This window comes from Gouania willdenowi, chromosome 3, assembly GCF_900634775.1.
Source record: "Gouania willdenowi chromosome 3, fGouWil2.1, whole genome shotgun sequence".
Lineage (NCBI taxonomy): Eukaryota > Metazoa > Chordata > Actinopteri > Blenniiformes > Gobiesocidae > Gouania > Gouania willdenowi.
In genome coordinates, this window is record NC_041046.1 from 10928533 (window position 1) to 10943734 (window position 15202).

The window sequence follows — 15202 nt, forward strand, 5'->3', positions numbered from 1 at the left end:
CCACAAGCCAGTGTTCATACAAACAATGTCCGCTCTGACTATTTTGCTCTGGAACGCGGGACACGCCAGGGCTGTCCTCTATCTCCATCACTCTTTGTGTTGGCGATCAAACCATTGGCCATCTCATTAAGGTCCTCCACTACGAGGTGTTATTAGCAATTGGTGTTGAATACCGTTTATCTTTGTACGCTGACAATTTGTTGATGTATGTAATGGATGTCTTCCAGGTGCCTTTTCCGTTTTGGATAAGTGAGTTTCGGGATATAAGCTAAATCTCAATAAAAGTGAATGTTTCCCCATTAATGCAGCTGGTTCACTACTCCAACAAGCTGACTTGCCTTTTAAGATCACTCTCTCTGGTTTCAAGTATCTTGGGATTCATGTGACTCGTACTTTTTCTGATCTTTTTTCGGTTAATTTCACTTCACTTATAGCCCAAGTAAAGCCTGATTTTCAGAAATGGAATAATCTGCCTCTTTCCTTGATTGAAAGGATTAATGTTATTAAAATACCAAAATTTCTCTATCTATTCCAATCAATCCCTTTATTTTTACCTAAACATTTCTTTGACACTTTGAATAAAATGTTTGGTTCTTTTATTTGGGGTTCGGGGTCCCCGAAGGTCCGGAGATCGTTATTGCAGAGATGCAAGTTTGGTGGTGGATCTGCCCTACCAAACATTGAATTTTATTATTGGGTAACACATATTCATAAAATATGTGACATTTTATTTCTAAATCTTTTCCTGCCTTTCCCACTGTACCCCCTACTCAGTTATGGGAAGATTCACCCACATTTAAGATGCCAAGTAGAGGGGTTATCTCAGTAATGTATAGCTGCATACTGAACCTCGGAGATCACTCCAACTCCAAAACAAGGGCTGCATGGGAGGAGGAGATGGGTCTTCAAATTGATGAAGATTGGTGGGATGGGGTGGTGAGTAGGTCAGGCACGGTGTCATCTTGTGCACGGCTGGCACTTATCCAGTTTAAGGTGATACACAGGGTCCATTTTTCCAAATTAAGATTGTCTAAAATCTTCCCGGAGGTAGAGGACAAATGTGACCATTGCTCAAATTTACAGTGTCATTTGAGTCATATGTTTTTCTTTTGCTCTCGCCTGCATAACTATTGGTCGAGTTATTTTCATATAATGTCCACCGTAATGGGAATTGATTTACAACTCTGCCCATTTATTGCCATCTTTGGCACTCCTGTTAAGCCAACACAACTAAATTTGGCCCAAAAGGAAATTATAAATTTGACCTCTTTGATTGCCAAACGTCGCCTCCTCCTTCAGTAGAAATCCCCTAACCCTCCCCTGTATCACAGTGGATTACAGATATCATGTTCTTCCTTAAACTTGAGAAGATTATATACACAATGAGAGGGTGTACTGATAAATTTTTTTGTAAATGGCAATCTTTTATTTCATACTTCAAGGAGTTGCAAGTCCTGCCAGACTGAGTGCTGTTTTGTCTAGTATAGTTAGTGTGATCTCCATTTGAGCCAGGGTGGGATGGGTGAGGGATGGTGGGTTTAATCTTTGTTTTTGTTTTCTTGTTTTTGTGTTTTGTGTGCATATAAAAAAAAAAAAAAACTGGAAAACTGTAATGCATGACTGTATGTTTCCAATTGATATATTTTCCAATAAATATATTTTGAAAAAAAAAGAAAAATTACTGATTTAGAAAAATATGCTCAAGTACCCATAAAAGCAACTCAATGTCAGTAACGTGGGTACTTGTAATCCATTACTTTCACCCTAACCCTTAACCTTACCTAAACTCACTAGATCTCTCCACCTAACCCAAAAATGCCAACATAGCTCCAAAGGTGTCATAATTTAGCAAATGACACTTAATGACAGCCTTCATGACATCTTATTGATGCGAATGACAGATAATGACAGTGTAATGTCAGCCTTTTGTAGAAAACTGCAAATAAAGTGTTACGGAAAATGTCCTAAGGTTTTTCAATTATTTATTCATTCACTGTGTTTCCATTGCCTTTAGAAATGTGCAAAAGTTGAAACAGTTCAATAAAAACTGGTAATGGAAATGCCTGAATTGAAAAATATATATATAATATCGCTGAAAAGTTTTTATGATTTCATGAGGATGTTATTCAGATGTTTTGATATTAAAATATATCGTAAAAGCGCAACAAAAACACTTTTTCCATAATTACACATCACATGACATAACTTGTCACGTGAGTCATGTGAACATGAGAGCGAAATCCAATGTTGCACTTTCTTGTCTTCATTACTTAACCTATTGCACATGTATCATGTTTGTTTTTTTCCTCTAAAGTTGTGCACATGTGGAAATATTTGGTGCCAACAGCAGACAATGCACAATGTGAACTTGTGTACAATTTTAATGCTTTTATTCTATACTTTTGTAGAATTCATTTGACTGTTGTTTTAATAGTGGGTTTGTAATTGCATTTTTATACCGCACATTTGAGCTTTACGCCTTTTAAAAATAAATTGATGTGCACTTTTGGATGTTGTGTGCCAACTATGGACACTGAACTTATAAGCATATTGTTTATTTTGTTATTTTATTTATTACTTGTTTACTATTTGATATGTAAAGTTTACATTGTCATTGTGATATATGAATCTTGAAGCAAAAGCACCCATTGTTTGTGTAGTTAAGAATGTATATTTTTTACATTTCATATTACTTTTCAAATTGTTTGAAGTACTTGCACAAGTTTGAAAACATATGTATTTTTATTCTTAATAAAAGTTGCTGAAAAAAAATTAATTTCTGTATGTTTTATAACGTTACATTGTCATCCAATGAGAGATTTTTTTGCTCATTGTTGCCAAAAGCATAGCCACCGTCACAAAGCACAAAATGGCTGACAGAGGGCCCCCTACTGACATTCCTGCTTGGGGCCCCCGGTACCCTTGCTACGCCACTGCACATGACCACTTATCTCCAAGGAAATAGTACAACATGTATGGAGTAACAGTAATAATGACATCTGACTAGGGAAAGCTGATGAAATGTAAACGAAATGGAAAGCACTAAACAAAATAAATGTATAATCAGTTTATTATAAAATGGAAAAGGCATAAACTAGCACGTAAATGAATACAATGTGAAATGAAATCAGGAAGATCTGAGCCTCTGCTTCAGTGAGTTTATCTTCACTGATCATTTCTGACATCAATGGAAAAATATTTACTCGGAGCCAAACAGAAACAAAACACTTTATTCATTGTTTTTGGTACACAATATGAAAGTAAGCAAAGTGGTTACACCACATCATGTGCCCTTATATCTTTTTTTTTTTTACTAAAAGCTTTAGTCACTTTGTACAGTAGCAATACTTAAACAGTTTTTTATTGACCTTGAAACACATTTATTTAAATCACAGATTAGGCCTCTATGCGGATGTGATTAGTCACAGTTGGAAGTCTGGAGGTTTGTGTCAGTTGAGAAACACACTGGTTCTGTTAGTTCTGTCATCTGTTATTAACCTCAGTGGGTCCATTACTCACTGCACTAAACCATCATTTCATTGATGTGGTGTCTGGATCAAATATTGAACTTTCTAATACCTCTAATATTTGAGGATAATAGGAGGGTTAATGTTACAGACACATTTTATCCGTGGGGTCAATCTGAAAGGATTTTCAGAAAATTGCTGACAAAGTATTTGTGTCAGACACTTTGTTCATTTGTTGAATACATAAATAACCCCTTGATAATGAAACCTTGAACTGTTCTCTTGTGCCACCATCAGGCAAAACGTTTAGTATTAAGAGTTAATTTATGTTGGATAGTTTTCATCCAAATCTTCTAAAATTTACTGAACATTTATGACCACAAGAGTATGAACCCTATTGGTTGTGGTGATGATATGACCGTTACTGCAGCGCTACCATCAGGTGAAACTTTGAGTTTTAGAGTTAAGCTGCGTTCAAATAGTAACTCCTATCTCCTTTCCTTAACCCCGTGGATGACATCACAGGGTTAAGGAAAGGTGTTAGGAGACTTCTTAAAGGAGTCAAGTTGTTTTGACAATCAGACGCACTTCCACTAGGTGAAAAACTACACATTTCTGAAAATGGACTAACATTTTCCCCTGTGCCTTTAACCACTGATTTCAATTCAAACCTTGTGATATTTGAGATTATATCAAAGGCTATGAGAAACAAAAGTGAAAGAAATAGAATGTTGAGAACGGTTGCTCACACTCACCTTCCACTCAGAAGTCAACATTAATCTAAAATAAGTATGATTGCATGAAATTGTTACATTTATGCAAGATATAGGCCTATATAATGTTGTAGGCATACAAATGTAAAACCGCACAAAGCATTCCTAAGTGAATGAAAAATGTTGAATAAAACATAATTTGTCTAAAAATGTCTTTGATCCCTTTGTCTTGAATGGTCGGTTTTACGTCAGTTGTAATCTGGTATGTCTGCATATCATAAGATATGAGTTTTAGATTTAAAGTTGCTCAAGGCATATTATTGCATTGGAAACTTACATGATCTGTGTCACTTTTCAGTCATCATGAGTTTCGGTAATCGCGTCCCTTTAAATGTTGTCGCCGTAAGGAATTGTGGGTCAGCATTTTGTGGTCTCCTTTGGTAAAGGATGCATCAGTGTTTCCTTGGCTAAAGGAGGTTATAAAGGAAGAATTGAGCCTCCTTTCCTGAGCTTAAATAGAACTGTAACTTTCCACTTAAACACTCCAGGGGGTTAAGGAAAAGTGGATAGGAAAGGAGATAGGAGGGCTATGAGGACGCACGCTTAGTGTATCTTGAAAATCTTTCACCCAAATCTTTTCTAATTTGGGGTGCACATTCATGACTCTCACAGAACTGATGTTGGATCCCCCCTCCCCCCCGTGACTTTTCCTCAAATTTGAATAAGTCATGAAATATGAAGCGAAAAAATAAGTCAACTATTATTTTTTGAATGATAAGCATTGAAAGGGATCAAATTGACCCCAGGGATAATAAGAGGGTTTAGAAAAAACAACACAAAAAACACATTAAATCTTTCATCACCACCATGGTTTCTCCATTGTAACCTTAACGTTGAGGTCAGATGATCATGGAGAACGCAGTCACCTACACAGTGTTGTCTTTAAAGTCCTGTTTGGTAAATCCTTTCTGAAAAATAACCAGACACAAAATGCATCGAGGTAAAGCATCAATAAATATTTCAGAAGAAGTGCGGCGCCTACTGCCAAGCAGAGGTACCGACAGCACATATCACTATTACATTTCATTTCATAACAATTATCCTTTCATTTGATTTATTTATGTATCAGCCTTGTAATTTGTGTGTTTTCCCGACAACTAAACCTCAATGACATTATTGTATGTATTTATAAATTAAACCATTCTTAGATAAATTGTGCACCCAAATTTTAAATATTAAAAAATAAATTACATTAAATCAGTATCATAGCAGCGAATTGTTTGTTTCTAAACATTGCTAATTAAGTTTGAGTGATTTTTATCAAAGAAACTAAAATAAAAACATGTTCACGTGCATGTTTATTTTTTTTTTAATTTGTCATTTCTAATGTTTTGTAGTGCTTATTACTAGGAGAAATCATAAATATACTGTAACATTCCAATGTGGTGTGTTTGGCTGCCAGTGCGTGACTGTTGTTGGTCTCACCAGTTTGTAGTCTCTGTGCAGCTTGCTGTACTGGAACATGTTGCAGAGGACCGTGGAGGCGGCTTTAGCTGCTTTTAGACTCCCAGAGCTGGGCCAAGAAAAACAGAAAAAAAATAATTGTCCATTAAAATGGTAACTGCAATGATAGTAAAAAAAAAAACAAAAAACAAAAAAACAGGCAGTCCTACCTGTTGTCGTGGGAGTTCTTGATCCCCATCAGTTTTGGAAGGCCGTTATAGTAAGTGATGTCTCGGGCTGCCAAGGAAGTGCAGGTGACCAGGTGATTGAGGGCTCCACAGATGTTGACCACCACCTCACTGGACAAGGACTTCTCTAGTCCATCACTGGGCAGCTTGGAGACCAGTCCACTTACTACGTTCTTGGCTGTGGGAACAGAGAGAAAGGCCGACTGACTCCACAATAAAACATGGAATCTTCATACAGTCTCAAACGCATAAATTACACACCTACCATGCAGACAATGTCCCATCATCATTAAAAAAAGGGCTGGTTTTAGCTACATTAAATGTGGGGTTTAATGCAGCACCTTTATATAACTGTACTGTATTACCAATAAATAAAATATGTGCTCATTTATTAAAAACACATTTGAAGTATTGTTTGCACAATTAAATACCTTAAAGTACAATCTATGGGGAAGAGCCATGTTTGGCTTAATGTGATGTCATTACGTTCCACCTGATTTCTCTGACTTTGTAGTGGGCATAAAAGAAAGTTAACCGCTAGTAATATATATGATCTGTTAAAAGAGCTCACCACCTGAAGATCCCACAGACGACAGCTGCTTTTAAATGATAGTAAAAAAAGAAGTAATTTTTTCACCTTAATAAATCCTTCTCGTAGTCCCTGTGAGGGTAATACAAGCGTTTTTGGGGTGATTGGAGGGTCTTTCGTCCCCCCTGCTGTTTCTGGCCAGAAACGGCAGGTTTTTACAATTTCTTTATTCTTTTAAACTCAGTAGCACTTGAGATTTTCAAATGTAAAGTGCTCTACAAATAAAATAAAATAATAATTATTAAAATTCACCACAAGTACGATTTAAAAAATAGACACGTTATTCTGAATTAGTTTTTGGTAATTTGAACAAAAATAAGTGAACAAAACTGGTAAAGATCATCATTCATCGGTCTGAGACTTGACCTAATTTTTTGTGCTGTTAAAATTGAAAGACAAATAAGCATTTTAAAGGGGGGAATAATATAAAAATCCCTTTTTCAAGCTTTATATCATGTTAGTGTGTCATTCCCTCCTGAAAAACAAACCTCAAGTGTTGCTCAGATTGATTCACATACTTTTGAGTAATCTTTAAATCTCCTGCCAGCAGCCATTTTCCTGCCTTTTTGCGCGAAGGGACGAGGCCCCGCCCCCTTCCTATGTTCTCTTCCTTAGTTCAGCCCACAGCACCACCTCAGCAGATTAAGCATTTATTTATTTTGTAAGAAACCCATGGCTTATGTTGTCTGTACTCATTTATGTACGCATTAAAAAAAACAAAAAAAAAAACAACTTTCACCCCTACCCCCGCTTCCAGGATGCACCTCCATCAAAAACAGCTGAGAAATAACTGTCAACAAGTTTACTCTGCTCATCGTGCCTGCCTTTAGTTTTTAAAAAGGCCTTTTGTAAATGTAGTTTTGGATGCAAAGAAAACAGCCCTCTTTTGGATGAAACAATTTGTCAAAAATTGGTGGAGTTTATCTTATGAAGCGGCCCTCGTCCCAAAAAGATCTGCCATGTTTGTTCCAGGCACTTTTCAGATGACTGCTTTAAAACAAGAGTTTATTTGAAAATGGATTCATAAGTACACTGACACTAAAAAACAATGCAATCCCTACTCTGGACTACTGCTTCAGAGCCAGCAGCAGCACAGGTAAGCGTGTGTGTGTGTGTGTGTGTGTGTGTGTGAGAGAGATCTCCGTCCGTACGTTAGCATTCCTCACTTTGATAATCATTCTAATGTACTGTAGTGATGTAAAATGTAGAAAGTAGCCAAATACAGCGCACAGAAAAACACAATCCATGTGTGTTTGTACTGAAGGGGGCGTGTTCATGGGCGTGTCAGACAAGTTTGGAGTTTCTTAAAGAGACAGAGGCGAAATCGAAGTGTCATGAACCGTGTGCTAAAGAGGAAAATTTCTTTTTGTTTTTTTTTTTTTAAATATTTGATGCATTTTCTTAAAGAAATTTGGTAGCATAGTTATTTGAGTATGCTATAGAATGATACTATGTGTCTGGAAATGTGGTGCATTTGTAATTAGAAAACTGTACGTACAGTATCTGACCATGAACTGTGTTGGATTTTTTGACATTTTTGCAAAGTGTTGCATCAATTCTCTTTGTTTGTTGGACAAAAATCTGAGCTCAAGTAGTAACTTTTAATAGCACTTCATAACAATCCATCACCAGACTTAATTTATCTGACGAAATTTCTATTTTAAATAAACAATATCTCTTGTGGTACATTGCATATAGAAAGTCTAAAAGATTTGGGGGGTGTTGAATACTGTGTACTTTTTGTTCTTATTCCATTTTAAAACCAAATCAAAATAAATAAACAGTGTGGTTTTGTTTTACTGATTTAAAACCAAAACAAAAATACCAAAAACCAGATGAGCAGCATTTTTTATTTTTTTATTTTTTAAAAACTTGTTTTGTTTGTGTGACAGGGAAATTAGAATGAGAACTGAAGTCTGCTGCACCTGGTTACCCTCCTTATGTCCTGGACCAGGTCTCCTCACACAATAGGACTGTTAAAGATTTATTTCAGTTTTCTAGTCCTGCTCAGGTTTTCATTCAGTCTGTGGATGTTTTAGCTCATAAAAAGCTGCTCACGTTTAAGTTTTGTTTTGCAGTGTTATGGTCCAAAGAGTATCCAAATAAACTGGTGACTGACTATCGACTGTGAGGCTGGTGTGAGCAACAATAGATGTTTGAACTTCTACGATTTGACACTTTTGCAAAAACTACTACAGCTTTTTTCAGGGCAGTAAAATGTTTATTTTGCATGTTATAAAACCGCTAACAGCAGCCGTCAACACACACGGAAGTTGATCTCAAAAAACATGGCGCACCAGTAGATTCATTACACCACCTCTGGTTCCACATATCATGAGCATATTTTACGTAACAACCATTTTTGGGTTTTGATTCCTTTATGTATTAATAACATTTCAATTTACCAGTAATATGACTTATTCGTTGCTTCTTTTTATGTCCGGGCCGGGAGCAAAAGTCCGCCCAGTCACCATTTTATCTGGACCTTAACAACACAAAACATAACTTAAATGTAAGCAGCTTTTTACGAGCTAAAACATCCACACAGTGAATGAAAACATGAGCAGGAGTAGAAAACTGCTGAAATAAATCTTTAACAGTCCTATTGTGTGAGGAGACCTGGTTCAGGACCTGGGGAGGGAGGTGCAGCGGACTTCAGTTCTCGCCCTAATTTCCCCATCACACAAACAGGTCAAGTTGAAAAAAACAAAAAACTAAAGAAAAAACAGAAAAACCATGCTTATCTGGTTTTAAAACAGTAAACCAAAATAACCACACTGTTTATTTGTTATTTTGATTTGGTTTTAAAACGAAATAACCAAAGAACAAAGGGTACACACGGATTGTCCCGTCTTTTTCTTCCCATTATTCAAATCTAAATAATTGAAGACAAAAGGTAATGTTTATATTTATCTAAATATTTACTATCATAATTTTTATTATTTCTTTGTTGCACTCACCCACGTGCTCTTTATCTCTGCAATGTCTGCTCAGATTTTGAAGTAGTCCAGTCAAAGGCCTCAGTTCCAGATCATTGGTAGAGTCCAACTGATCCATCAGGATAGGAAGCATCCTTTCTTGCTCAATCACCCGTCCACTAAGCAGTGCTGACCACTGGCACACAGAGACAACATGGCTGAGCTGATATCATCATGACAGAGTAGGTCAAATGTGACCACAGAGGCCCCTACCCTGGCCTCCCCAGCTGTGATATTCTGCAGGGCTCCGATGGCAGCTGCACGGCTGGTGGCGCTGCTGTCACTGCACTGGAGAACCAGCTTGTAAAGCAGCACCACCTTTGGATGCCACAGCCAATCAGCACCTTTGGGCTGAGACAGCGTGGGCAGCTTCTGGTTGTATTGCTGAGGAAGAGAGAAAACAGCAACAATTGCCACACACTGAGTTTTTCTGTCAGCATTTAACAAACTGCTTTCATAAGTTGTGACTGATGTTTGAATCTTAGCGAGTGCTAAAGCCCCGCCTCATGACCAATCAATTCTCTTAGAAAACGACCTGCCCATTGATAGGAGATCCTGGTTGGTGCAGATCTGACAGCTGCGTTTAGGAAAGAAGATTATTAATGAACAAATGCAATCCTTTAATTTACCGATGACATCCTTTAGGAAATATATAGATTTATATTTGATGGACTGATCTACAGTCAGCTGGTGAAGCCGGTGTCACGATCGTATGCGCGGATGGGTGAAATCATTCATCCATTCATATGCTGACCGCCTCAGCAGGGACATACTACAGTTAAACAATGTGCTCTCATCTCTTATCCCAGTGTGTGTGATAAATAGGTGTACTTAAAAGAAACATGTGTGCTGTAACAAAGTTTAACTGCAGAGCGCTGTCCGTTCATCATCTAATGCAGGGGTGGGCAAACTTTTTGGCTTAGGGGCCACATGGACTTTTAAAAATTGACAGACGTGCCGGGTCAGCACCCGATGCCTACATACATTCTTCTTCTTGTCTAAAGTTCAAATTTATAAAATTTCATAACAAATTACAGATTTGCAACTTTCACCCAAATTTAGCCCCAATTCTAAAGAAACGTTTGTACATTTAAGGAGAGACAGGTCTGTTAGTAAAGCAGTGCTTCTCAATGTGTGTGGTAGAGAATGGAGACATGACAGGTTGAAATTTTTAATTTCATGCCAAAATTAATTCCGAGCCCAGATCACAGGTAAAAACATAGTAGAAAATGTCCCAGCACTAAACCGAAGCAAAGCCTCCTCATTTATGCACAGCCGTTAGTTGCAGCTGGTGTCCAATCACCAACAGCTGGTGCCCAGCAGGAGAAAACTGCTGGGAGGGAGGTCAAGAGTTCCTGCCTGCCCTCCAAAATAAAACCCCATCCTGACACCTTGTTTCAAAATATCTACAGCATAACAAAATGTATCCAACCAATCAATCTTCAGACATAAACAGAACTTCATATAAAGAAAACAGCCCAAAATACATTACAAAAGCTTTTTAAAAGAAATCTAACCCCTTTGATAATCCTATACACCACTCCTAATCACAGGTTAAAATAAAAACAGTGACACATATAACATGTACTTTAGAATAATTAACTCCATAATGATTGTATAAGCTAAACTTAGAAATGAATAATAATATAACAACCTGCAATGCCAATCAGTGTTCTACATGCTTAGAACTGCCACTGGAAATAATAAAACAATCTAGAAAACAGTAAGATCATTAGAATCAGTTGCAGAACATTACATTTAAAACAATCTAATGTAGAGAAAACTTTTGATAATACCAACTAGATTTTGCAATCGAGATGTTTCCTACAAGTTATATCTATAAGAAGTACAGACAAGTTATTTTTTCTCAAATCTAGGCGCCAGCATACAGTATATATGTAGATATGATTATGCGTAATGCTTTTGTAATGGCCTTGAGCAAAGTGTCTTCTGCTAAATGTCAAGATGATTTCTGTAATTCAAATGAATAAAGACCTCAGATGTGTCTTTGAATGTATAAAAATTAAAAGAATGAAAAGTATAAAACATTTTTTTGACTTGAGTAACACTGCTGGTTCCTCTCTGTACTCAACTTACTACAAATGTGATTCTTTTATTTTTCCTACATATCATACGATGAAACGACCACTACGGCTGAGATAGTTGCATTTCAACACCACGTTTAGAACATAGTGCATCTGGCGGCTGAAGAAAGAAGACAATGCAGAGAGCAGTGGAAAAAGCCTGCTTGCATTGCTAGAAAAGGCTGAAAGTTATGCCATGTTGGAGGATCGAGAGATAACAATTGGACAAAACCCGTGGGAACGAGAGTTCCGGGCTCTTCTGCTGGGAATCTTCGTAGCCAATAGAAGGCCGCAGCTGCGTCAATGATAAGTATTCTGTTTTCCTGCTTTTGATTAATAAATCATTGATTATTGGTTCTCTAAAACTTTGTGTCTGTTAAATCTGTTCGCATCCCAGGCTGAACACTGGCAGCAGTTATCTGCCGAAACAATAACAGCTCCAATAGGTGATTTGTCACCTCCAAAACACTAACCAGAGGTCCCACAGGACTGTGAAAAAACACCAGCTCTCTGTTTTTCCTTCCAAAATGAGAACAAAGAAACTGTTACTATGTTTGAAAAGTCACAAAAGAAAACCTTATTGGAATGGTTCCTGCAGAAATTGAAATTGCAAATATTCTCGGTCCTATGCCACTGTTTTCCTGTAATCCTATACCCAACAGAATGTTATTTTAAATGTTTCATAATTTACGGAGTGCTTAAAACACTAGAAAACATTACGAAAGTTAGCATAAGGTATTTACTATTAACCATACAATAAAGAAAAAGCATACATAAGTAAAATTCCCACCCAATTTCTTAAGCAATACTTCCTTGTAATGCTTGGTATCAAAGTGTCTCATAATACATGATATTTCAAGATATGTTGTTGAAAAGATTATTTGAATTATGCTGAATTAATTTTCATCGTTTGTGTTATGCTTAGAACCCCTCTGTTTGTCTGTCATCACACACATACGCTCAAGAAACACCCACAGGCTGAAAGCAGAGACACTGCCCAATCACCGACATGTTTTCCGAATAATCAACCAAAACACCTCCTCCAAAAGGCATCTCTCAGGTTTTGTTTAAAAAGACACGCTGCTCAGAAAACTTCAATTTTGGGACACTGGCATTGCATGCTCAAAAACGCATTCTCTTTTATTTGTAGTTGCATCAATTCGTTTTTGAAGCAACAGTTTGCTCAATTCGGACGAATCCGGCCCTCAGCCTGAGCCACAGGTGGTCATGACTCATGTAAAAGCCGTCCAGAGAAACCTGCCAGCGACAGCGATGGAACAATGTTCCCATCTGAGCGTGCTCTGATGAAGTGCTACTCAGGAGCGTACGTAAAAAAGAGAGCATACACCACTTATAAGAAACGCTTTAAATTTCAGGATTTTCAACATTCCAAATGTGCCACTAATGAAAATATTGCTAATAAGACTCAAACAAAATGTTCACTTTTTAAAACCCTTTTTCATTTCCTAAGATCAGAGCCACTGTGTGGAATGTGTGCTATTTGGCAGTATATAAAGCAAAGTGGATCCAATGTGTAATCCAGTGAGTGTGGTAATGATTACCTCAGGTTTCCGTCTGTTATACAGAGAAAAGCAGCCAATGGTGTTACTGTCCTGTGCAGCAGAGGCTCTGGTTGGACCCTCCAGATGGAGGCGGGCTGAGGGTGGGAGCTCAGAGTACAGCTGATAGGACAGATTCCTCATAATACACATCGAGTTCTCAAAACCCTGAAAACAGAGAAGTACACCAATAACACAGAAGATCTGCCAAAAACATTACAAAATCACACAAGAGTTTTAAATTTGCTTAAAGGTCCTATATCATGGTATATAAACTTTTTTGAGCTTTTAACCTTGTTACAATGTTAATTCCTCATCATCAGCATCTCTGAGCAATCCTCACTAATCCTGCTAACTCAGCTGCTGCTCAGCCCTCTTCTGAAAAACGAGCGGTCCCTCCGGTTCAGACTTGAGTGACGTCACTGATGTCTGAATGGCCCCCTCCAGGAAGTGCCTGCCAGCGTTGCGCCTCCACAATGAACATACATGCCCACTCTCTCAGACCTAAGGGCATGCGAGCGGCCGAAGAACATCTTTTTTAATGGTCATTGTTTCCTTTCTTATCCAGTCTGCACAGGGAAAACAATTGGTCTTTGTTTTTGTACCAAAAATGCGCGTTTCACTTCTCACTCAAGATGATTCTTCAAAACTGATAAAAACTAGTTGAGAGAGACTGGGATTAATATCCTGAATTTGCCTATTGTCTAATATAAAAGTATTCTTTTTCCCTATTGACATTTTTAGACATTTTATTGTTGATTTAATGTTTTTATTTCTTGTTGATTTCAAACTCTGTTCAATGCTGTAATTTTTAAACTGTTGTTTAATGCTTTCTGTTGCACTTTTTATTATAAAAAAGGTTAAAAATGTGCCTGCCAGTTAATGCTACACCTTACATTGGGTGCTATGAAATCTGAAAAGCTCTTTGGCAATCAGCAGCACATTGGGTCAGTGTGATCTAGACCTGCTTAGAAAAGTAAATATCCCCAGATCACCAAAGGAGTTTGACAAAAGTGTGCAGATTTCCAATAGAGCTCCGAAGAAACAACTAACATTTAACAACAGAAAAAAAGTTGTGGTGAGGCCTTGAACTGAGCTCAAGCAGGAGCTTAAAAACAACATTTCCACTGAAGTGGGAGCACTTTAACAAAGAACAGGAGAGGAAATATGCAGGGTCATGTTTCACTGTGACCTCTCACAGTTATGAACAGTTTTAGTCCTCTGGGGCCGCTGTGTGAACATGTTTTTTTTTAAACATGTATAGTGTATTACATTTGACATACTTTGTTATTCATCTTTTCCTCCTGCTGAATGTAGGACACCAGATAATCCAGCAGACCTGACGTGTCTCTCATCCTCTGTCTTGTTCTCTGATTGATGGAGCTCAAGTTCCTATTCCGAAAAACACAAACACCCCAAAAAAAAACAAAAACACTACTTAAACCCACATCAGGCTTTGAAGTCAGTGAATAACGGTTCATAAAACTGTCAGCAGTGGAGAGATCATCACGGACAGCTTTAAAGGTGTATTATGCCATTTTTCACCCATCTCCATTTGTTTTAAGAACCTCAACAACATAGTATTTGAGATTTATTTTCCCAAACTCGCCTGTTGTCCAGAGTTTTAGCCTCTGAAAAGTGACTTTCTGAGCAGTTCTAAAAATTGGGCTGTTTTGGAGCTTACTTATGCGTATTAATGAGTAGGCGTGTCTGTAGACGCTGACTTCATGTCTCGCTCTGGCGAGGTAGATCAGTGATCACCAAAGCGATTTTCTTTTTTCTATCCACACACTGTTGTTATTTTCAGCCAAAAAACTGCACATTACAATAAAACACATTGTTATTTAAGCGGCTATTGTGATTGTGAGTCCATCTCAGCGCTTCAGGCTGTGTTTATCACAGCAGCAGCAGCGGAGAAATTCAGCTGCTTCAAACACTCAATGGAGTGTTGTGTCACACACACATCAGATCAAGTCAAAGGTGATACGAGGCCATATGACGGATACTAAAAACGTAACTGCTCCCTGGGTTCTACACCGTGGCTGTCCGCTGCTCCTCTGGGAGGGGTTAAATGCAGAGAACATATTTTGTGTATGTAGCTTTACATATATGACAATAATG

The 15202-nt window shown here is 37.7% G+C and overlaps 1 protein-coding gene across 1 annotated transcript in view; it reads right to left on the minus strand.

Annotated features, from left to right (window-relative positions):
* Positions 1-3215: 3215 nt before the first annotated feature.
* Positions 3216-15202, minus strand: part of LOC114479785 (plakophilin-3-like) — a 46783-nt gene continuing 34796 nt past the window's right edge. The window contains exons 7-13 of the mRNA XM_028473643.1: positions 14365-14473; positions 13085-13249; positions 9652-9822; positions 9421-9574; positions 5854-6049; positions 5666-5753; positions 3216-5148 (exon numbers count right to left, since the gene is read on the minus strand). Coding sequence (XP_028329444.1) covers positions 5107-5148; positions 5666-5753; positions 5854-6049; positions 9421-9574; positions 9652-9822; positions 13085-13249; positions 14365-14473 — 925 coding nt within the window. The 3' untranslated portion in view covers positions 3216-5106. The remainder of the gene's footprint in view (positions 5149-5665; positions 5754-5853; positions 6050-9420; positions 9575-9651; positions 9823-13084; positions 13250-14364; positions 14474-15202) is intronic.